This window comes from Perognathus longimembris, chromosome 14, assembly GCF_023159225.1.
Source record: "Perognathus longimembris pacificus isolate PPM17 chromosome 14, ASM2315922v1, whole genome shotgun sequence".
NCBI lineage: Eukaryota > Metazoa > Chordata > Mammalia > Rodentia > Heteromyidae > Perognathus > Perognathus longimembris.
The window spans coordinates 9692297-9714701 of NC_063174.1; the positions used below are offsets into that span (position 1 = coordinate 9692297).

The window sequence follows — 22405 nt, forward strand, 5'->3', positions numbered from 1 at the left end:
TGGCCATTTTCTGTATATGTGGTGCTGGGGAATCGAACCCAGGGCTTCATGTATACTAGGCAAGCACTCTTGCCACTAGGCCATACTCCCAGCCCTAAATTGTATTTTATTTTGTCTTTTTTTTTTTAAACATTTATATGTGGTTGTATTGGGGCTTGAACTTAAGGGTATACACTCTTGTTTCCTTGCTTGTGACTGATACTCTACCACTTGAGCCATCCCTTCAGCCCATCCTCTTTATTTTTAACCTTACCTTTCTTGTCACTACTCAAGTCTTTTTTTTCTCAGCCATTTCTTAAATAAATATATGTACTTCAGGGTTGTATCCTTACCCAGAGTTTCTTTTGGATTTTGTATATTTTCTTTGAATAATTAATGCTAATTTGTTCTTACTGCGTGATTCAGTATTGATTTTTATAGTCTCTCCCTCTTTTCCTGAGATCCGGGCTTTCATAGTATATCCATAAAAAATTCTGGCTTTGTTTTTTGTCAGTCCTAGGGTTTGATTTCAGGCCCTTGAACTTACTTAGCTTGCTTGTTATGCTGGAACTATGGGCTGGCTTTAAGTTCTAATTCTTTCTATCTTGGCCTCCTGAGTAACAAGCATGAGCAGTGGTACCCAGAAATTGTATCTTTCTTATCTCTGTCTTCAACATTATAAACATTTTTGCATGTAGAATTAATCATCATAGTCATATTTCAGGTATTTACTCTGTGCAAATCTCTGTCTTGAACACTTTACATATGTAAACAGGGCCACTCCATTGTTATCTACCTTTATCAGATGAGGAAACAAGTAAGGGCAAATTGAGCAAGTTTCCCAATATTACAGGTGAATAGAAAGGTTCCTTTTAACCCAAGCATTTTCCTTGAGTCTATACTTTGAATCATTGTCTGACAGATGGCAACTCTCAAGCTTGAGCTACCATCTGCCCAACAAGGAGACAAATAGGAATAGAAGTATCAGGGAAACACATTTTAATTTATTATATGAAAAGTTGCTGCTACAAGACATTATGTTGTAAACTAACTACAACTTGGGGAGGAGGGTGATTGGGAAGAGGGGAGGTAGGAGAAAAATGAGGGAGGAGGTAACAAGTTTGACAAAAAATATACTCACTACTTTATTATGTAACTGTAACCTCTCTTTGTATATCACCTTGACAATAATAATTTAAAAAAAAGAGTTGCTGTGATTACAGATACAACAAAATGGCATAGACTGCCTTAATGTTAGATAAGTACAGTATGTCTTCTGGAGATATTAAAACAGAAAGAACCACTTGCTAGGGGGTTTTATAGAGACAGACTGTAGAAATTTTGACAAAGTCCAGCCCATTCTTGAGATCATAAACAACAAAAGCTAGAACTGTACTTCATATACTTAGTGACCAAAATAACTATAGGGAATTAACTCATTATTTGTTACAGAAAGTAATAAAATAACCACTTGTAATAACTTGATTATAGGAAATGTAATAACTTTCCTGTTGGTTATACATAGGATCTACCTCCTTTTCTTTGCTTATATAACCTAAATTTATGAATGAAAGGTTAGTAGTTGTTTAGGGTAAAGGTAAGGTGAGTGCTTCTGTTCTTTTTGAAATATGCCATATACCTGTGATGTGTGGAGGGCATGGAAAGAGTTGGCATCTGAGCTGTGGAAATGTTGGATATGGAGCTCAGAGGCCCTCACAACCTTCTGTTTTCCTTCACCTCTAGGTAAAGTACATGCCTGTTTGTTCTTTTTTTTTTTTTTGCCAGTCCTGGGGCTTGAACTCAGGGCCTGAGCACTGTCCCTGGCTTCTTTTTGCTCAAGGCTAGCACTCTACCACTTGAGCCATAGCACCCCTTCTGGCTTTTTCTATATATGTGGTGCTGAGGAATCGAACCCAGGGCTTCATGTATGCGAGGCAAGCACTCTACCACTAGGCCATATTCCCAATCCATCTGTTTATTCTTGTAGCTTATAAATATATAAATTTTCATTTAAAGCTGCAGCAAACATGGCAAGTGATACTGTATTTGTTAAGTGTGTAGTAGGTGTTTTCTGTATGTAAGCTATTTCAGAGTATACAGAGAGAAAAATGAATTCATGATTTGCTTAAAAATACTTGCGTAGCTTTGTGAAGTTATATCCTGTTAATCTTTACATAATTGCTCTGATTATGACTGATAATTATATACATTTTAAAAGTATAACTGACTGTTGCCTACAGAATTGGACAGTACAGATGGTGCCAAGGTTTTTAGTAAGCAACCGGGAAGAATCCAGAGAGTAGCAAGAGGATCAGGTGTGTCAACGAGAGATGTTCAAGAACTTTTGACACAGTATACTAAGTTTGCACAGATGGTGAAAAAAATGGGAGGTATCAAAGGACTTTTCAAAGGTAAGAAAAATAAGTTCCCTATTAAATAACAGGATGAAAAGAAAGAAATTGGAAACCTAAGTATTAAAGTCAAGGAGTATTGCTAATTTTGGAAAATTCACTGAATAATTTCAAGTTATAGGGACTGGATGAGTGCAGTGGTAGAGACTAGTATGCATGAGGTCCTAGATTCAATTCTTAGTACTACAAAAGGAAGGGGCACTGATGGCTCATGCCTATAATCCTAGCTACTCAGAAGGCTGGGATGTGAATATCACAGTTTAAAGCCAGCCCAGGCAGGAGAACCATTGAGACTCTTTTCTCCAGTTAATCAACATAAAGTTGGAAGTAGAATTAGCTCAAGTGATAGGTGCTAGCCTTGAACAAAAAAAAGCTCAGGAGCAGTATCTGGGCTCTGAGTTCAAGCTCTGGCACTGGCACAGAAAAGTAACTGAATTACATAGTCAAATACTATCACATTTTATAATGTGACCTGTGGTTTACCTGTTTGCCAATTCAAGGCAATAGATATTTTGAAAAGAAAATGTCATGGTTTTATGAACATGCAATATATATTATAAAAAACGTAGAAAAAAATCCTAAAAATACATACCACATTACAAAAATCCCACAGATCCTGTTGGAAATAACAATTGGTGTAACTACTGTTTTCTTCTAGTAAATCTTTATTTTTATGTATTACCAAGTATTATGTAAAACATGTTTAACTACTAATCACTACTATTGTAGTTACTCACAGATATTTGTTCAGTACCTTGGTTGGACACTTAGGATGACTTAGGCTGCTTTATCACTGTCAATTTCTGAACAGTTCTGTAACATCAGAGAATTTTTTTCTACTCTGATCAGAAACATAGTAGATGCTGAATTAGCTTGCTTCCCTCCCTCCCTCCTCCCTCCCTTCTTTCTTTCTTTTTCTTTCTTCCTTTCTTTCTTTTTCTTTCTTTCTTGTTCTTTCTTCCTTTCTTTCTTTTTCTTTCTTTCTTGTTCTTTCTTTCTTTCCCCTTCCTTCCTTCCTTCCTTCCTTCCTTCCTTCCTTCCTTCCTTCCTTCCTTCCTTCCTTCCTTCCTTCCTTCCCTTCCTTCCCTTCCTTCCCTTCCTTCCCTTCCTTCCTTCCTTCCCTCCCTTTCTTGTCCTGGGGCTTAGATTCAGGGTCTGAGCACTGTCCCCAGCTTTTTCTTTGCTCAAGGCCAACACTCTACCACTTGAGCCACAGCACCATTTCTGGCTTTTTCTGTTTATGTGGTGCTGAAGAATCCAACCCAGGCCTTCATGCATGCTAGGCAAACACTCTACCACTAAGCCACATTCCCAGACCTTAGATAACATTTTTTAAATTGTTATAAATCCCATCTTCAAATGCCACTTCATATATTACCACTTAAATATTTTTCATAGGTGACTCTTAACAATTTGTGGAACTACTGCAGATCTATTGGACCTTATTTAAGTATTGATTACTTAATAAGGACACAACCAAAACATAATAGACAGTGATATGTACACATTTTGTTATACCAAGCCTTTAATAAACAGCATTTGCACCATTCTATCCTATATTTTATAAAAACAGACACCTGTAATCCTAGCTACTCAGGAGGCTAAGATCTCTGTGGATCATGGTTCAAAGCCAGCCCAGGCAGTAAAGTCCCTGAGACTCTTATCTCTAATTAATTACCAGAAAGTTGAGCTGTTGGCTCAAGTGATAGAGCATTAGCCTTGAGCACAGAAACTAAGGGACAGCACCATAGACCATAAGTTCAAGGCCCAGAACTGGCACAAAAATAAACAACATCTCTTTCATTCAGTCTTAATTGTTATAATATTTTCTTAGTAGCTAGAGAGATCACAGAATCAGGGACAGCTTTAGTTTTTTGTTTTTATTAGTATTCTTGAAAATTACCATGTCAGTGTTCCTTTTGCTGAATTTGCTAATTTTGCTGAAACAAGTTTATTCATTATTTTTCATTGATGATATCTTTTGCTTTCTTTCTCAAGATTAGGTATTCAGTAGGGTATAGTAATGACAATAATCCCAGCACTTGGGAAGCTGAGTATCTAGAGTTTGAAGCCAGCCTGGGCTGTGATGAGAGGCTTTATCAAAAAAAAGAATGCTTTTACCTGTTCTGGCTTAGACTGTACCTCTCATTAACTGAGTTTTTTTAGTGTGCTTGATTTTTCTGGTTATTCCTTTACAGATTAAATTGCATCATCTTTCTGTTTTATAAAACTATCAATTTTTTTTAAAAAACATCATTTTTTTGTTGTTGTTGTTGTTGGTTGGTTAAGGGGATTGAACTCGGCCTGGGTGCTGTCCTTGAGCTCTTTAGTTCAAGGTGATCCTCAGATCTCAGCCTCCTGAATAGCTAGGATTACAGGTGTGAGCCACTGGCACCCGGCACTATCAAAATTTTTTTTAAAGTTCCTTAGATACATTCAGATCTTCAAGTTCTCTCAAACTCATTCTTACTTATTTACCGGTCACCCAGACTCTCCAGTTTTTCCTTATCTTATTATTAAGCAAGTTAATATACCTTATCATTAATAACCAAAACTGTACTTAGTTTTGCTTGGTTCATTCACAGGTATAGCTGAAAGTTTTTCAGAAGCCAGGCACCAGTAGCTCACACCTATAATCCTAGCTACTCAGGAGGCTGATCAGAGGATTGCAGTTCAAAGCCAGCCTGGGCAGAAAAATCCATGAGACTCCAATTAACCAACAGAAAACCAGAAGCTCCAAGTAATAGAGTGCCGGCCTTGAAGCAAAGAGCTCAGGGACAGTGCCCAGGCCTTGAGCTCAAGCCCCATGACCACCAAAAAAAAAAAAAAACCTCTACAGAAAAATCAGAGCTTTTAGAAAATCTTTTAAATATTCTGTCATGTAGAATTTCCCTTTTCATTCTTTAAAACAATTGTAACTGAGACTAAGAGAGTTAGTAGGTGATATATAGAAATAAAAATAATTCTGTAGGTTGTATATTTAGTCAGTTCATCAGACTTTCTTTGATATTCTGATTGTATTTCATCCTACACTGATACAGACACTTTTCTTTTAAGGTGGTGATATGTCTAAGAATGTGAGTCAATCACAGATGGCAAAATTGAATCAACAAATGGCCAAAATGATGGATCCTAGAGTTCTTCATCACATGGGTAAATGCAATCATTAAACAATGTGTTTTTACAAAGGACCTCTTCTTATCATTTTTAGATGACTCTGTATTCCTTACCTCATATATGATGTATACATGTGCACAACCGAAGGAAAGTGGGAGGAGGGTACGGAATCAGTGGAAAGGGGGTGAAAAAGTACAGCAGAGGGGCCCATCAGCTACACTGGAACATTGATGAAAATGAACTAAGCAACTCAAGAGCAGTGATAGGAGGGAGGGAATGACAGAGAAAGAGGGAACAGCTGATAAAGTTCAAATATTATTAGGCAAAAGTAGTAAATATTTCCATTTCTTGCTACTAATTGTCTTCATATGCTTTCCCTATAGGTGGTATGGCAGGACTACAGTCCATGATGAGACAGTTTCAACAGGGTGCTGCTGGCAACATGAAAGGCATGATGGGATTCAATAATATGTAAAGAAGATGCCTTAATATAAACTCACTTGGTTGATTACATTAATTGCTGAGACCTCAGAGTTTCCCTCCTTTTTGCAAATGGGGGGAAAAAAGTATTTTTCTTGCCTGCCCTGCCTTCTTCCTTTTCATCATTTTTTCCTCAGCTTTTCTTTTTGCTTTCTTCTTTCTTCCTTCCGTTTTGATAAAAGGAAGGAATATATGATTTTTGTGGAAATCCTTATATTTCTGCTCTTAAGTTTTCTTCTTTTAGTTTTCACCATCATAACACTTAAGTTAAACAAATCATGATGTAAAATTTTAGTACTTAAAGGTTTTTAATTGTCACAAAGGCCAAGTATTACATTTGTAAACGGTCCTAGTTAGTAAATCACATAATGTCTCAATAAAAGTGCTGTAAAATAAACTTCAAAGTGGTTATAAGTTAAGGGGGTCTTAACTTTCTTAGTAGCTTAAAATGAACAGTATATCACACACACAAGAAAAAGCCAACAAATACATGTTATATAAAACTTTTCCCAGAAACACACCTTTAATGAGAAATATGTTGACATGCGTATATGGAACTTTTATTTTACAATAATTAAAATAAACTTGTCATAGAAAATCTTAGTTGTGACAATTGTTAAAATTGAGAATTTGACTATGCTCTATAATATATGATGTTTGGTATACAATTTGGATCTAAAGCATATTTTTGAAGACTTAATACACAGTTGATATTTTAAAAAGTCATTTTTATGTTTCTTACTACTTGAGAAATTTATAAAATAATCCCAAATTAGACTATCATATATGTACATATATATGTGCTTTGGACTTGGAGCCTGGTGCTGTCCCTCAGCTCTTTTTGCTCAAGACTAGCAGCACTCTACCACTTTGACAAATTTATTGTAATTTTTGTAAAATAAAGTCTCCAAGACTTTCCTGCCTGGGCTGGCTTTGAATTGTGATCCTCAGACCTTAGCTTCCTGAGTAGCTAGAATTACAGGCAAGAGCCACCAGCAGCCAAAGAACTTAGACTTTAAACTGTTTGTGAAAGTTGTGACTAAATGGTAACTAAATGCTCATATTATTGATCTTTCGAAAAACTTAGAAATGATAGAGCTAGTAAAGAATCATAATCCAAACCAGAAAAGCATCACTTAAATATCAGCTTAAATCTTACTGATTCTCTTTATTTCTGGCATTCCATTGGCTTAGAATCTAAGTCATTGTCTTCAAAATTCTGTTTCATATTAGTTATATTTGAAACATTAAGGTGTTCCATTAACCTTCAACTTAATGCTGCCTTTGCTTTTTTATCTCTGTTAATGGAGTTTTAGAGCAAATGCCCCTGTTTGGTGAGTCCAAATAGACTAGGCCACCCATGCCAATAAGCCAAGTAGAGAGACGAGTAATGGTAAAGGGAAGAGAAAGGACATTTAATCTGGTCATGTGGGAAAGACCAGAGTAAGGGGTTCTGACCTAATGTATATCTCAAGGGGCTAAAAGGAACTCTGAGAGTATGGAAAAGGTAAAGGGGTAGTTGGGGGTATAAATAGCAACAGAGCAGGTAATCTTGGCCAGGCCAATGATATGATCAATTATTATCTTAGTTCTGGTTCCTCAAGGGTTTCTAAAGAAGCTGTTGTTGGGTGCCAGTGACTCACACCTGTTATCCTAGCTACTCAAGAGGCTGAGATCTGAAGATTGCAGTTCAACGCCAGCCTGAAAAAGAAAGTTCAGGAGACTCTTATACAATTAACCACCAGAGGGGCTGGGAATATGGCCTAGTGGCAAGAGTGCTTGCCTCATACACATGAAGCTCTGAGTTCAATTCCCCAACACCACATATATAGGAAACGGCCAGAAGTGGCGCTGTGGCTCAAGTAGTAGAGTGCTAGCCTTGAGCAAAAAGCCAGGGACAGTGCTCAAGCCCTGAATTCAAGCCCCGTAACTGACAAAACCAAGAAGTTATTACCTCTCTCATCACTTGGGAGGGAACATCTGGTCCCCAGAAGGTGATTACTCCTGCTCCTAGGTGCAACCCATTATCATAGGAAATTGTCCTAGTTGAAGGTGGGAGGTTAATCTGTCCTACTTGCTAGGTGGTAGTTTTGGTCCCATAAAAGCATTTATGATCAGTCTTTTCATTCCTGAAATCCATAATTGCAGGACAGCCAGGAGGATAAAATTAGAGAGGCAAAAATAGAGCCAGAGAGGATAAAATGGAGTTAGGTTAGTGACCGTTTCCCTCAAGGAGGATTAATTTACATGATAAATGTTGAAAAATTAGGTTTTTCCTCTAGATCAGTTGTATAGCCAATGGTATGTTTATGATAATTTTTCTCATGCTTTGATATTAATAGGTAAGTAACATTCATTTGTGTTCATTGTCAAGTAGTTTCTTACCTAAGAGCTAGGCCCTAACCCATGATGTAGGTCTCTGCTCATTTATGTGGCAAAGTAAGCACAGGTAATTTTGGTATAATTTGTAAAGTGAAGATACACTAAATAAACTAATGAAATATGAGACATTTCCTTCTGTTAATTTGAGCCTGTGACAAATTCTTTTGTGTTTGGTATGTGTATGTATGCTGCTTTTTAAAGGTTTGGTTTTTTTTTGATGGGGAAGGGGGGCTGATCCTGGGTTTGAACTTAGGGCTTAGGCACTCATTGTCCTTGAGCTTCTTATGCTCAAGTCTGGTGCTGTACCACATAGCTACTGTTCCAATTCTGCCTTTTGGTGGTTAATTGAAGAAAAATGTCTGAAGGACTTCCCTGCCTGGACTGGCTTCAGAACCTTGATTCTCAGATCTCAGCCTCCTGAGTAGCTAGGATTACAGGTGTGAGCCAGCAGTGCTCCTGGCTTTACTTTTTGCAATTCTGTCATTTTCTGTCTTCATTTGAAGAATACTGTATCTTTTAGCTTTATTTGACTTAAAGAATTCTCTTCAGCCTGCAAAATAATGCATTTATCAACACTAGTTGGACCCAGCCAAGACAAGAAATTGAATGATAGTACTGCTCTTAAAGGGGAAGTTCAGATGGATGAGCCTGACATTAAGAAACACCCTCAAGGGGTGACATTGTTCAAAAAGAAATGTACTGTTTATCTGATTTATGTAACGGTAACTTCTCTGTACATCCCCTTTGCAATAGCAGTTTTAAAATGCATTAAATTTTAAAAGGGATGGCACTGGCCTTAGTTGGAGACCTGGAACCCAGGAACCCCTCCCAACCCTCATCTGCTGGCTTCTCTGGCTCCATGTATTCGGAGGAGCAGCAGTGACCTTGGCCTCCATTGTCCTGGGCCAAGTGAAGCTGAGTCGTAGCAGCAGCAGTAGCCGCCGCCTCCATGTTTCTGGGTTTCCTGCAGTCAAGCATGTCCATCCTGGAGTAGGCGATGGAGCAGGTAACAGGCAGCAACCTGCTCTCCACCACCGCCTGCAACTTCATGCATAGCCTGGTCTACCTGTCAATGTAGGCCACATGGTCCCAGTGTCCCGGTTCCCCCCTCCCCCCCGCCCCGCAGTGAAAAGTCCACTGTACATTTTCTCCCCAGTTCCATTCCTTGGGCATGCCATAGCATTTGGGAAAAGGCCGATTGAATTCCTAGAAGACACATGTGAGAAGTATGGATCTGTATTTAGTTTTAGCATGGTGTGGGCAAGACATTTATTTAGCTTCTGGGGAGTGATGCTCCTGCACTGCTCTTTAATAGTGAAAGTGAAGACCTGAATGCAGAAGATGTCTACAGTCATCTCAACACCTGTGTTTGGTAAGGGAATTGCATATGATGTGCTTCATACGGTTTTCTTGGCAAAGAAGAAAATGTTAAAAAAAAGTGGCCTTAACATAGCCCGCTTTAAACTATGTTTCAATAATTGAAAAAGAAACAAAGGAATATTTCCAAAGTTGGGGAGAAAGTGGAGAAAAAATGTGTTTGAAGCTCCTTCTGAGCTTATAATTTTAACTGCTAGCCATTATTTGCATGGAAAGGAAATCGGAAATCAATGAGAAGGTAGTCCAACTGAATGCAGATCTGATGGAGGTTTTAGCCATGTGGCCTGGCTCCTTCCAGGATGGCTGCCTCTGCCTAGTTCCAGGCACAGGGACAGAGCTCAATGAGAGATCAAGAACGCCCCCCCCACCCCCCCCACCCCGGGGGCTGGGAATATGGCCTAGTGGCAAACGTGCCTGCCTTCCATACATGAAGCCCTGGGTTCAATTCCCCAGCACCACATATACAGAAAACGGCCAGAAGTGGCGCTGTGGCTCAAGTGGCAGAGTGCTAGCCTTGAGCGGGAAGAAGCCAGGGACAGTGCTCAGGCCCTGAGTCCAAGGCCCAGGACTGGCCAAAAAAAAAGAAAAAGAAAAAGAACGTTTCCTACAAGGCAATCCAGAAATGCAGGCAGTCAGCAGAAAAAATGGAGGACATTCTCTAAACTTTACTAGATTCTACTACAAAGATGGCCATCCTTTGACAGATGATGAAACGGCAGGCACGCTTGGGCTGCTCTTGGCTGGGCAGCATACATCCTCAACTACCAGTGGGCTTCTTTTTGGCCAAAGACAAAACACTTCAAGAAAACTGTTACTTAGGGGCTGGGGATATAGCCTAGTGGCAAGAGAGCTTGCCTCGTATACATGAGGCCCTGGGTTCGATTCCCCAGCACCACATATACAGAAAATGGCCAGAAGTGGTGCTGTGGCTCAAGTGGCAGAGTGCTAGCCTTGAGCAAGAAGAAGCCAGGGACAGTGCTCAGGCCCTGAGTCCAAGCCCCAGGACTGGTCAAAAAAGAAAAGAAAACTGTTACTTAGAACAGAAAAATGTCTGTGGAGGGAATCTGCCTCCCTTAACTTCTGACCAGCTCTAGGACTTATATTTGCTTGATCTCTGCATAAAAGAAACATTAAGACTTAGACCTCCTATAATGGCTGGTGTGAGTGGCCAAAACTCCTCAGACTGTGGCAGGGTATACCATTCCCCCCAGACATCAGGTGCACGTTTCTCTCACTCTCAATCATAGACTGAAAGACTCATGCTTAGAGTATCTGGACTTCAATCCTGATCACTACTTACGGGATAACCCAGCATCAGGAGAGAAATTTGCCTATGTACCACTTGGAGCTGGATGCCATATTTGTATTGGGGAAAATTTTGCTTATGTTCAAATTAAAACGCTCTGTTTATATGAATTTGATCTCATTGATGGGTATTTCCCCACTGTGAATTTTACAACCATGATTCACACTCCTGAAAACCCAGTAATCCATTACAAATGAAGATCAAGATGAAAAAGTCTGCAAGGAACCTACATGGGACACATCATTGTAAAGATGCCAAAGCATTTGAAGAGAAGGAAGTTCATGCAACAACTCTGTAATGTTTTCTTGAGTGTGTAATTCTAAAAGCCAATATGATTTCAGGATTTTTTTTTTGGGGGGGGGGGGCTTGAACTCAGTGTCTGAGCACTGTCCCTGGCTTCTTTTTGCTCAAGGCTAGCACTCTACCACTTGAGCCACTGTGCCACTTCTGGCCTTTTTGTATATATGTGGTGCTGAGGAATCGGACCCGGGGCTTCATGTATATGAGGCAAGCACTCTACCACTAGGCCATATTCCCAGCCCGATTTCAGGATTTTCTTAACTGATTGATACCGTTAAGTATAATAACATTGAGACATTTTTCTAACAGTTTTGATACTATGTACTTTAAGGATGTTGTGTTCATTAATAAAAAAAAATTAAGGGATCTAGGTAACTGGCAGATTTTAAAGGGGAGTTTCCAGGTACCAGTTTTAAAAGCACAGCTAGCTCTTGGTATAAAGTCTAGTGAAATACTTTAAAAGGCCATAAGTAATTTATTTACCTGGGTAGTTTTTGTGTTTAAAGATGGGATGGGTGGGAATAAACTGACAGTTAAAGCCTTAGGTATAAGAGTAGTCTATTGTTTTGATATGACAGTACTCAGCAGTGATGGAGCTTTGCTCTAGAAAAATGTGTCCCTTGAAAATTTTACTTGAATCATTGTTATATGAAGTTGAGAGATCTGGGGACATGCCTTGATAATCATATTTTCTAAAAATAATGCATTAATACTAAATAGTGATGTATACTGAATATGTATCTGGTTCCACAAGTCCATATTTGTGTCAAATTCCAAAATCCAATCCGTAGAGAATTTTGTTTTTATTATTTGACTCAATGTTTCCTACACTATCGCCAGAACCCAACTACAGAGGTTTTATTTCAAGTCCCATTGAACAGTTAAACTAAGATAGAGGATCAGGGCACTAGCTTGAAGATAATAATGAAGCAGGGTTCTTGGGCCATATTCCCAGCCCCAAGAGGAAGAATTTTCTAAGCCAGGGCTCAGAGCTTAGCTCATGTGGTGGAGCACCTGCCTAGCAAGCACAAGACCCTGAGTTCAAACCCTTGTACCACCCCTCCCCCCAAAAAAACTATGCAAAATTTAAATTTATAGTGAATTCAATGTTAATTTTTTAAAAGCCTTGCTGAGAAAAAGTAGCCCTTATGTGGGTTGTTTCTCCCTCACTCTCCTTTTCTTCCCTCTCCTCTTCCTCCCTCTCCCTTCTATCCTCACCCACCTTCCCATACTGGGGCTTGAACTAGGGCTTGGGTGCTGTCTGTTAGCTTTTCAGTTTCACAGACTCTTGCCAGGGCTGGCTTCAACCACAATCCTCAGATCTCAGCCTCCTGAGTAGCTATGATTACATGTTGTTTTTCTTAAGAGAATGCCAATTTTTCTTGGCTTACTTGCCTAGCTTGGTGCTGTACCTTTTGAGCCAAGCATTCAGTTCACAGACCATTTTTATGGGCTATTTTTAATTAGATTTTACTGTAAAGGTGGTGTACAGAGGGGTTACAGTTATAAGGTGATGAGTACATTTCTTGTCCAACATTGTTACCCCCCTCTCTGGTTTTTCTCCCACTTTCCCTCCCCCTCCATGGGCTGATTTTAAACCAAGATCTTTCAGGTCTCAGCTGCTTGAATAACTAGAATTACAGGCATGAGCTAAATAGCACCAGGCCAAGATACACTAAAGTTTTGGAGCCTTCTTCCAGAGAAAAATCTCATAGCTACATCAAGCAAGAAGAGTACATGATGATGTATATTCCCGTATTTTAGGAATCATGTTGGCTTGCTTTTTATGCTTTTACAAAAGGGAAAATTTTCGATGAACCAAAAGTTGTGAGACTTTTTTTTTTTTTTTTTTTTTGCCAGTCCTGGGCCTTGGATTCAGGGCTTGAGCACTGTCCCTGGCTTCTGTTTTGCTCAAGGCTAGCACTCTGCCACTTGAGCCACAGCGCCACTTCTGGCCGTTTTCTGTATATGTGGTGCTGGGGAATTGAACCCAGGGCCTCATGTATACGAGGCAAGCACTCTTGCCACTAGGCCATATCTCCAGCCCCTGTGAGACTTTTTTTTTTATTGATCATTAGCTAATACTTAGATCTTGGGAAATTGGTAAAGGAGAATTAATCTTAATTCCTGCAGAAGCGGTGTAAGAAATAGCTGCACAGTTTTTGATATTCCATTTGGTAAAAAAAAAAAAAAAAGTGTGAAACCCTTCAGTTGATACATATCTCTCGATTTTATTCAATTTTCTTCTTACTGTGTTCAAAGAAACAATGTTTGGTCTGGTCCTGAAAGTCAAGATATTACTGAGATCTTTTTTTTTTTTGGCCAGTCCTGGGCCTTGGTTGGACTCAGGGCCTGAGCACTGTCCCTGATAGCTTCTTCCCGCTCAAGGCTGAACTCTGCCACCTGAGCCACAGTGCCCCTTCTGGCCATTTTCCATATATGTGGTGCTGGGGAATTGAACCGAGAGCTTCATGTGTAGGAGACAAGCACTCTTGCCACTAGGCCATATTCCCAGCCCTACTGAGATCTTAAAAGACAAATAATATAATTGTTTAAAATGTTTTATTTTTTGAGGGGGAGGGTTGCTATGTTGCCCAGGTTTGCTTTGAATTTCTGTTCAAGTATCTCTTTTTTTTTTTTTTTTTTTTTGGCCAGTCCTGGGCCTTGGACTCAGGGCCTGAGCACCATCCCTGGCTTCTTCCTGCTCAAGGCTAGCACTCTGCCACCTGAGCCACAGTGCCCCTTCTGGCCGTTTTCCATATATGTGGTGCTGGGGAATCAAACTTAGGGCTTCATATATACAAGGCAAGCACTCTTGCCACTAGGCCATATTCCCAGCCCCAAGTATCTCTTCTGCTTCATCCTTTTTTATTTGTTGTTGTTTTTTGTTGATCGTGAGGCTTGAATTCTGGGCCTGGGTGATGTCCCTATGCTCTTCAGCTCAAGGTTAGCGCTCTACCACTTGAGCCACAGCACCAGTTCTGGTTTTCTGGTGGTTAATTGGAGATAAGAGTCTCACAGACTCTCCTGCCCGGGCTGGCTTTGAACCACGATCCTCACATCTCAGCCTCTTGAGTATCTAGGATTACTGACATGAGCCATTGTGCTTTGCTAAGTGAAGCTTCTTTGAATGTTTAAAATTAGCAAAAATGGGACTGGGAATGTGGCTTATTGGTGCTTGCCTAGCATGCATGAAGCCCTGGGATCTATTCCTCAGCACCACATGAACAGAAAAGGCTGGACGTAGTGCTGTGGCTCAAGTGGTAGAGTGCTAGCCTTGAACAAAAGAAGCTCAAGGACAGTGCCCAGGCCCTGAGTTTGAGCCCCAGGTCTGGCAAGGAAAAAAATCAATAGAAATGCATTTCATCAACTTTTCTTGTGATTTTTTTTTTTTACTGGGGTTTGAATCCAAGGCTTCACACTTCTGGGGTCCCATTGAGCCATGCTCCCAGCCCTTTTATTTATACTTTTTTTTTTTTTTTTTTTGCCAGTTGTGGGGCTTGGGCGCACTGTCCCTGGCTTCTTTTTGCTCAAGGCTAGAATTCTACCACTTGAGCCACAGCGCCACTTCTGGCCTTTTTCTGTATATGTAGTACTGAGGAATCGAACCCAAGGCTTCATGCATGCCAGGCAAGCCCTCTACCACTAGGCCACATTCCCAGCTCTTGTGCTTTGTTTTTGAGATAGATTTTGATAACTTTTTGTGTTAGCTGGCCCTAAAATTCTTGATCTTCTTGCCTCCCAAGTAGCTTGATTACACATGTGCACCACCATGCTTGGTTTCTGCATTTTTTTGTTGTTTTTAATTTAATGTTTTTATTATTATAAAGATAATGTACAGAGGGGTTACATAAGTCAGTAAAGAGGACATTTCTTTTTAGACAATGTCACTCCTTCCCTTGCTCTCTCCCAGTTTTCCCCTCCCATCCTCACACACGTTTATATAGTTTTTTTCTGCATCATTTTTTATGAAAATAGATAGACTTTCAGGGAAAAAGAAGTACCCTATATTTAAGGAATGGGATACTCTGAAAAATACTCTTTCCTGTGTGTGTATGGGTGCATCCATATGTGTGTGTGGAGATAAGAGAGAGAAGGGAGAAAGAGACAAAGGGATGAGGTTGAGGAAACACAAGTGAGCTATATAAAAGCTGTAAGTTATTTATTTGATGACAGTTCCTGGTTATCAAACTTTATTTTAGCACCATTTTCCAAGACTTCTGTATAAATGAGTAGATCCAAATTTGCCATTTGCTAAAAAGGTAAATGCATATGCAGAATTTGAATTTAGATCTGTAATATTTTCAAGTAGATAAATTACAATATTTGCATTCATTTTTTGTTGTGCTACAATATTAATGTAAAATAGAAGGAAATTTTTCTTACCTACTTTTAGTTGGATGTGACAGTTTGGAAATAATGACAAAAATATAGATGTTCAAAATCAAACTGGAATTTCTATGTTTTTTGTTGCTTGATTTGTTGGTTTGTAATAAATTGCTCTTTGGTTACACATTTGTGTTAAAATTGTTTTTAGGAAGGATTTCCAGTTCATGTTGGAATATAACTTGCATTTTGAATTTTCAGTCAACTAAAAAAAGTGCTTGAAAACCACGAAAATACATTCTGCTTCACTAGGGGAAATTGTAATGTAATGTTTACTTCACAATTTAGAAAATAGACCCATGCATTTATAAACATTCCTCGTTTTTTTTTTTTTTTTTGGCCAGTCCTGGGGCTTGGACTCAGGGCCTGAGCACTGTCCCTGGCTTCTTTTTGCTCAAGGTTAGCACTCTGCCACTTGATCCACAGCGCCCCTTCTGGCCATTTTCTGTATATGTGGTGCTGGGGAATCGAACCCAGGGCTTCAAGTATAGGAGGCAAGCACTCTTGCCACTAGGCCATATCCCCAGCCCCACATTCCTCATTTTTAATAATAGAGATTGTTGGTAGTCCTTGTCAGTAACAGAGAAGAGATTCTGAACTGTTGTTTTATGAAGGCCAATTCATCAAATCTTTAACAATTAGCCCTTTATTATTTTTTCAATTTATTTTTGGTGTTTTACAGTGTTTAAGTCCTTTGTTTAGTGACTAATTCTGTAGAATTAGTTTATAGTAGTAATTTGTTTACTTCAGCAGCAAGCTAACCATTGCCAGAATATAAAACATGGATTTCCAACCCGTTTTAAAAGTGTAAAAGGTTGGGGCTGGGATTGGGGCTTAATGGTGGAGTGCTTGCTTCACATGCATTAAACCCAGGGTTTGATTCCTCAGTACCACATAAACAGAAAAGGCAGGAAGTAGCACTGTGGCTCAAGTGGTAGACTGCTAGCCCTATGCTAAAGCAGCTCAGGGACAGCGCCCAGGCTTTGAGTTCAATTGCAATCATTTAAAAAATTTGAACAGTGGCAAAATGGAAAGAGCCTGGAATCCCCCTCCTTTTACAAGCATACACACCAGCACAGCTCTAACGCAGGTAAAATGTGCCTCCTATTTGTCAAAATGGCAGATTTATTTTTCCTGCAGAACACGTCTAAAATATTTCAGACAATTGCAAGCAAAATGCAATCTTATTGCTCTCATTTTCAAGTATTTTGGCTGGACTTACCCAAAATATTAGTAGTGCCGCATGTAGCTGTATATTTTATATTTTTCAGTAGCCACACTTCACTAGAGAAACGAGAGCGCGGCTGCTTTGGTTTTACCAGTGCAGAATTGGGGATCCGGACGTAGATTGCTGAGAGCCCACGCTGAAATGCACACCGCTCTCTAGGACAGGTAGGAAACATGACGACGCCACGGGCGGGGTCGGGCGTGGTTTCCCTGGCTCCCGGCTTAGGCTGGGCCGGAAGCCCTGCGCCCCAAGGCCCCGCCCCGTCCCCCAGGCCCCGCCCCTCGCGAGCTCCTAGTAACGCCTCGCTAGGTAGGGGCTGCCCCGCCCCTCAGGCGGGCCCCACCCCTTGCGGGAGCGCGGCGTGACTCCGCGGGCGCGGCTCGGGCGGGCGCTACGGGTGAGTGTCTCTTCCCAGCAGCTGGGCTTGGCTAAGCCACTGGGAGGCGGAGGATGGAAGTGGGTTTATCGGCCATTACCCTGTGTCTCGCCAGCAGCCCCGTGGCAGCGACGACGATGGACCGGGAGCCGGTGGGCGGTGTGGAAGAAGCCGTCAGCACGTCGGGAGCCGCAGCCGCCGCGGCGTTTGGAGACTCGGCGCGGCAGGTCGGTGGGGGCGCGGGGGCTGAGGCCCGGCGGGCCGAGCCGCCTCGTCGCGGGGTTCGCGGCTGCCGCCTCGGCCTGCCCACCTTTCCTCCGAGCAGGCCGCTCGCTGGACGTTGAGTCTCGGGGTCCCCCCCACGTATGGTACGCACCGGCGGCTTGGGGAAAGGCTCGGGCCGCCGCCCATCTGGGCGTCCCCCGCTCCCCTGGCTCCTTGGCTGGCTGCGTGGCCGACTCTGGGGGCCTGGATTCGGGGAAGGGGCGATTCTAGCCGCTGGTTGCCCGCCGTAGGAAGCTGGCGAGTCTCCCTTCAGCGCTGTCTTTGAAGTAGCTGAAAGCCCGGTGACTGTGGCTCCGGCCTCAGCTGTGCTCCCCGGCGCCAGCTCCCGCCCTGTGCTCTTCCCTGTGTGGGTTTGCGGTTCTCACAGGTTCCTGTGACAAACGTTTTCAAGGTGGGATTCGCTTGCCTGCTCATTGCCACTGGCGGGTGGGCATTGCCCCCATTTCACCAGTGAGGCAACTGAAGCTCATGGGTCGGCCGACCCACGTAGGAGTGGCTCCTGTGCATTGAAGTGGAACGTGTGTCAGTAGCCCGGTTAAGTCAAAAGCCAGTTGTACTAATTTTAATAGTGTATCTTGTTAATTGGAAAAAAAAACCATGTAATTACTATGAAAATCGTTAATGACGTACTTTTTTTGTATTAAGCCTGGAATCCTAAGTATATTCCACATGCAAGTCTCTATGTGAATTTTTTTCTATTTAAAGAGTGTAACATGCGAGACATTCAGGAGACAACACTAGTTGAGAACTTTTAATTTTCAGTTTAAACCTGTTGTTGACTAGTACACTCACACTGGACCAGGACTTGGTGTGTTTTTTCGTTTTATTTTTTTCCTTTTGCTACTAGAATTATTATTATTATTATTTTTAATCACTAAGCATCCCTGTTCTGATATACCAGTTAAATGTTATTTTCAGAGGCATTTTGTTTTAGTGGACCTACGTTGTTTTCATATTCTTGATTTAAAATAATAATTGAAACAAAAATAAACATTGAATAATAAACAATTTAAACATTTAAAGAAGGCTATAGAGCAAAAGGAAACACTGCGCTTTTAGAAAAAAATGATAGATGATCAGTGAATGGATATAGATAGATAGCACCCTTGTTTAGTTTTTCTCCTTTTCTCTATATGGGTGGCTTGGGCACCATGCATAGTGTGTGTAAGGGCAGGTTGTTGGGAATGGTGAGTTACAGCCTATCCAGTGCCTTTTTCTTACATTCTCAATCCCCAAAAGTAACTATTAAGTCTTTTTTTTAAATGCACAGATCATCTCTTCTTTCTTAATTAAACACAAATGAGTACATACTATACAGATTTTTATATTTACTTTTTTTTTTTTTTTTTGCCAGTCCTGGGCCTTGGACTCGGGGCTTGAGCACTGTCCCTGGCTTCTTTTTGCTCAAGGCCAGCACTCTGCCACTTGAGCCACAGCGCCACTTCTGGCCATTTTCTGTATATGTGGTGCTGGGGAATTAAACCCAGGGCCTCATGTATATGAGGCAAGCACTCTTGCGACTAGGCCATATCCCCAGCCCTATATTTACCTTTTGTGCTTTCATGTTTCTGTTCCTGACACAAAAACATCTCTGGAAACCCCCAATCTATGCCCAGGGTTTGCCCAGTATGAGGAAGAGGAAATACAATGAGATGAAGATGGGGGTGGAGGGGCATACTGCTGCCTGTCCTACACTGCTTTCCAAATTTGTCAGGACTGATAAACCATAAATGTCTTGTGGGGAGGGAGTTGGAGTTAGGAGACTGAATCTGTGTTTAGAATTGGGGCTCTAACCAGGCCATCCATTACCTGTTGTGACACCCTATCCAGATGCCTCTGAATAGACTTTTTTTTCCCCCCCGCCTGTCCTTGGGGCTTGAACTCCGTCTGTGTGCTGTCCCCCAGCTCTTTTGCTCAAGGATAGTGCTCTACCACTTTGAGCCATAGCAACACTTCTGGTGGTTAATTGGAGATAAGAGTCTCCTGGACTTTCCAGCATAGACTGGCTTTGAACCGTGATCCTCAGATCTCAGCCTCCTGATTACAGGGATTACAGATGTGAGCCACCATCACCAGGGCCTGAATAAACTTTTAACCAGAATCTGTTTCTGTATTGTCAAAGCAGTTAAAATGTCAACACCACTCATCAATTTATTTCAAGCTCCACTGTTAGCACGTGAAGAGGTATTGTTTTGTTGGCTACATGATATAGCTTTGCTTACCCCATTCTGCTAGCAATCTAGTTGGTGAAGGTGACACTAAACAAATTCCAAGAGTATTATGTGTCTTGGGGGACTGGGAATGTGGTCTAGCGGTAAAGTGTTTGCCTAGCATACTTGAAGCCCTGGGTTTGATTCCTCAGTACCACATATATAGAAAAAGCTAGAAGTGGCACTGTGGCTCAAGTGGTAGAGTGCTAGCCTTGAGAAAAAAGAAGCCAGGGACAGTGCTCAGGCCCTGAGTTCAAGCTCCAGGACTGGCAAAAAGACAACAACAACAAAAAATAACAGAAGTCTTGGGTGTTATGGGGGGTATATATTTTTTTAAAAAATTGGGCTGGGAATGTGGCTTAGTGGTAGAGTGCTTGCCTAACATGCATGAAGCTCTGGGTTTGATTCCTCAAGCACCACATAAACAGAAAAAGCTAGAAGTGGCGCTGTGGCTCAAGTGATAGAGTGCTAGCTTTGAGCAAAAAGAAGCCAGGGACAGTGCTCAGGCTCTGAGTTCAAACCCCAGGATTGGCAAAAAAAACAAAAACAAAACAAAACAGGGATGTAGGCAAAGCCCTTGCCTAGCAAGTGCAACATCCTGGGCTACATTTCCAGAACAACAACAAAAAAGACAAAAAATACAGTTGAGAAAAAACCCAACAGGTCCTGCGAGTTCAGATAAGCAGATACACAGTGCAGTTAACCATAATGTAGTTAAATGAACCAGTTGCAGGTGGCTTACTTCTGTAATCCTAGCTACTCAGGATCTGATGATTGTGGTTCTAAGCCAGTCCAGACAGGAAAGTCCACTGAGACTCTTATCTCTAAATGACCACCAGAAAGCTGGAAGTGAGCTATGACTCAAGTGGTGGAGCTTTGAGCAAAAAAGCTAAAGAATAGTGCTCAGGGGGGAATGAGGGAGGAGGTAACAAACATTACAAGAAATGTATCAAATGCCTAATGTATGAAACTGTAACCTCTCTGTACATCAGTTTGATAATAAAATTTTTTTTTAAAGAGGATAGAGAAAAAAAACAAAGAAGAGTGCTCAGGTCCTGAGTTTATGCTCTAGTACTGGCCCATGCGTGCGTGCACACATAGTAATAAATGTTAATGGATTGCTATCCATTAAATTGACGGTGTTAATTAAATTTGTATAATTGATTGTAAAATATTCTTTATTTATAATTGCTGGAAATTTCGTACCAAATTATTTTGATTTTTACCTAGTAATGTTTCTTCTCACCTCCCTTCCCCCAGATACAGGTTAGAATCAAAAGTCAAAGACCGTTTTTCTAAGACTTTTTACTTTGCCTGTCTGGTTCCTGGCGGCCAGGAGCCAGATCCAGCTAGCCATCCGTTTTATGTAAGGTTTTATTGGAACAACCACACCCATTCACTGTGTAGTATCCAAATGAGTGGCTCCTTCATGGCTATTTCCTCAGAGTTCATTGTGACAGACTATTCTGGTCTACAAAGCCTAATATACTTACTGTCCAGCATTTACCAAAAGTATGCTAACCCCTGCCTAAAACAATAAATCTAAAATTTGAAATTTACTACATCAAGGGGCTGGGAATATGGCCTAGTGGCAAGAGTGCCTGCCTCATATACATGAAGCCCTGGGTTTGATTCCCCAGCACCACATATATAGAAAATGGCCAGAAGTGGCACTGTGGCTCAAGTGGCAGAGTGCTAGCCTTGAGCAAAAAGAAGCCGGGGGGGGGGAAAATAAAATAAAATTTAAAAAAATTAAAAAAGGGCTGGGGATATGGGCTAGTGGCAAGAGTGCTTGCCTCGTACACATGAGGCCCTGGGTTCAATTCCCCAGCACCACATATACAGAAAATGGCCAGAAGTGGCGCTGTGGCTCAAGTGGCAGAGTGCTAGCCTTGAGCAAAAAGAAGCCAGGGACAGTGCTCAGGCCCTGAGTTCAAGCCCAGGACTGGCCAAAAAAAAAAAAAATTAAAAAAATGAAATTTACTACATCAAAAGTTAGTACTAGGCTGAGCACTAGAGGCTGACACTCATAATCCTAGCTACTCAAGAAGCTGAGATATATGTGGTACCAAGCCAGCCCTGGAAAAAAAAGTCCAAGAAACTATCTCCATTAACCAATAAAAAGCTGTAATTGGAGGTGTGGCTCAAGTGACATATTGCCAGCCATGAGGAAGCAAGCTGAGTGAGACCTCCTGGCCCCGAGTTCAAGATCTAGTACCAGCATACAAACACAAAGTGAATATTATAGTTTTAAAGAAAGTTCTTAAAAGTCTCCTGAACAAAAGCTCCTGTTAATCTAAGGATGTGGTTCAAAGCCAGCCTGGCAGGAAATCAGCCTGAGCAGGAAATTCTGTGAGACTTTTTTTTGCCAGTCCTGGGGCTTGAACTCAGGACCTGAGCACTGTCCCTGGCTTCTTTTTGTTCAAGGCTAGCACTCTACCACTTGAGCCACAGCGCTACTTCTGGCCATTTTCTATATATGTGGTGCTGGGGAATCAAACTTCATATATACAAGGCAAGCACTCTTGCCACTAGACTATGTTCCCAGCTCCTCTGTGAGACCTTTAT

The 22405-nt window shown here is 41.2% G+C and overlaps 1 protein-coding gene and 1 pseudogene across 6 annotated transcripts in view; both read left to right on the top strand.

Annotated features, from left to right (window-relative positions):
* Positions 1-22405, top strand: part of LOC125363341 (signal recognition particle 54 kDa protein) — a 71372-nt gene that overhangs the window by 37983 nt on the left and 10984 nt on the right. For 2 of the 6 annotated variants that reach the window (XM_048362500.1, XM_048362499.1), the window contains 3 exons: positions 2220-2390; positions 5448-5543; positions 5891-6456. In XM_048362500.1, coding sequence (XP_048218457.1) covers positions 2220-2390; positions 5448-5543; positions 5891-5982 — 359 coding nt within the window. In that variant the 3' untranslated portion in view covers positions 5983-6456. The other 4 variants (XM_048362504.1, XM_048362502.1, XM_048362503.1 and 1 more) reach the window with 4 other exon arrangements.
* LOC125363343 lies at positions 8756-11261 on the top strand (annotated as a pseudogene).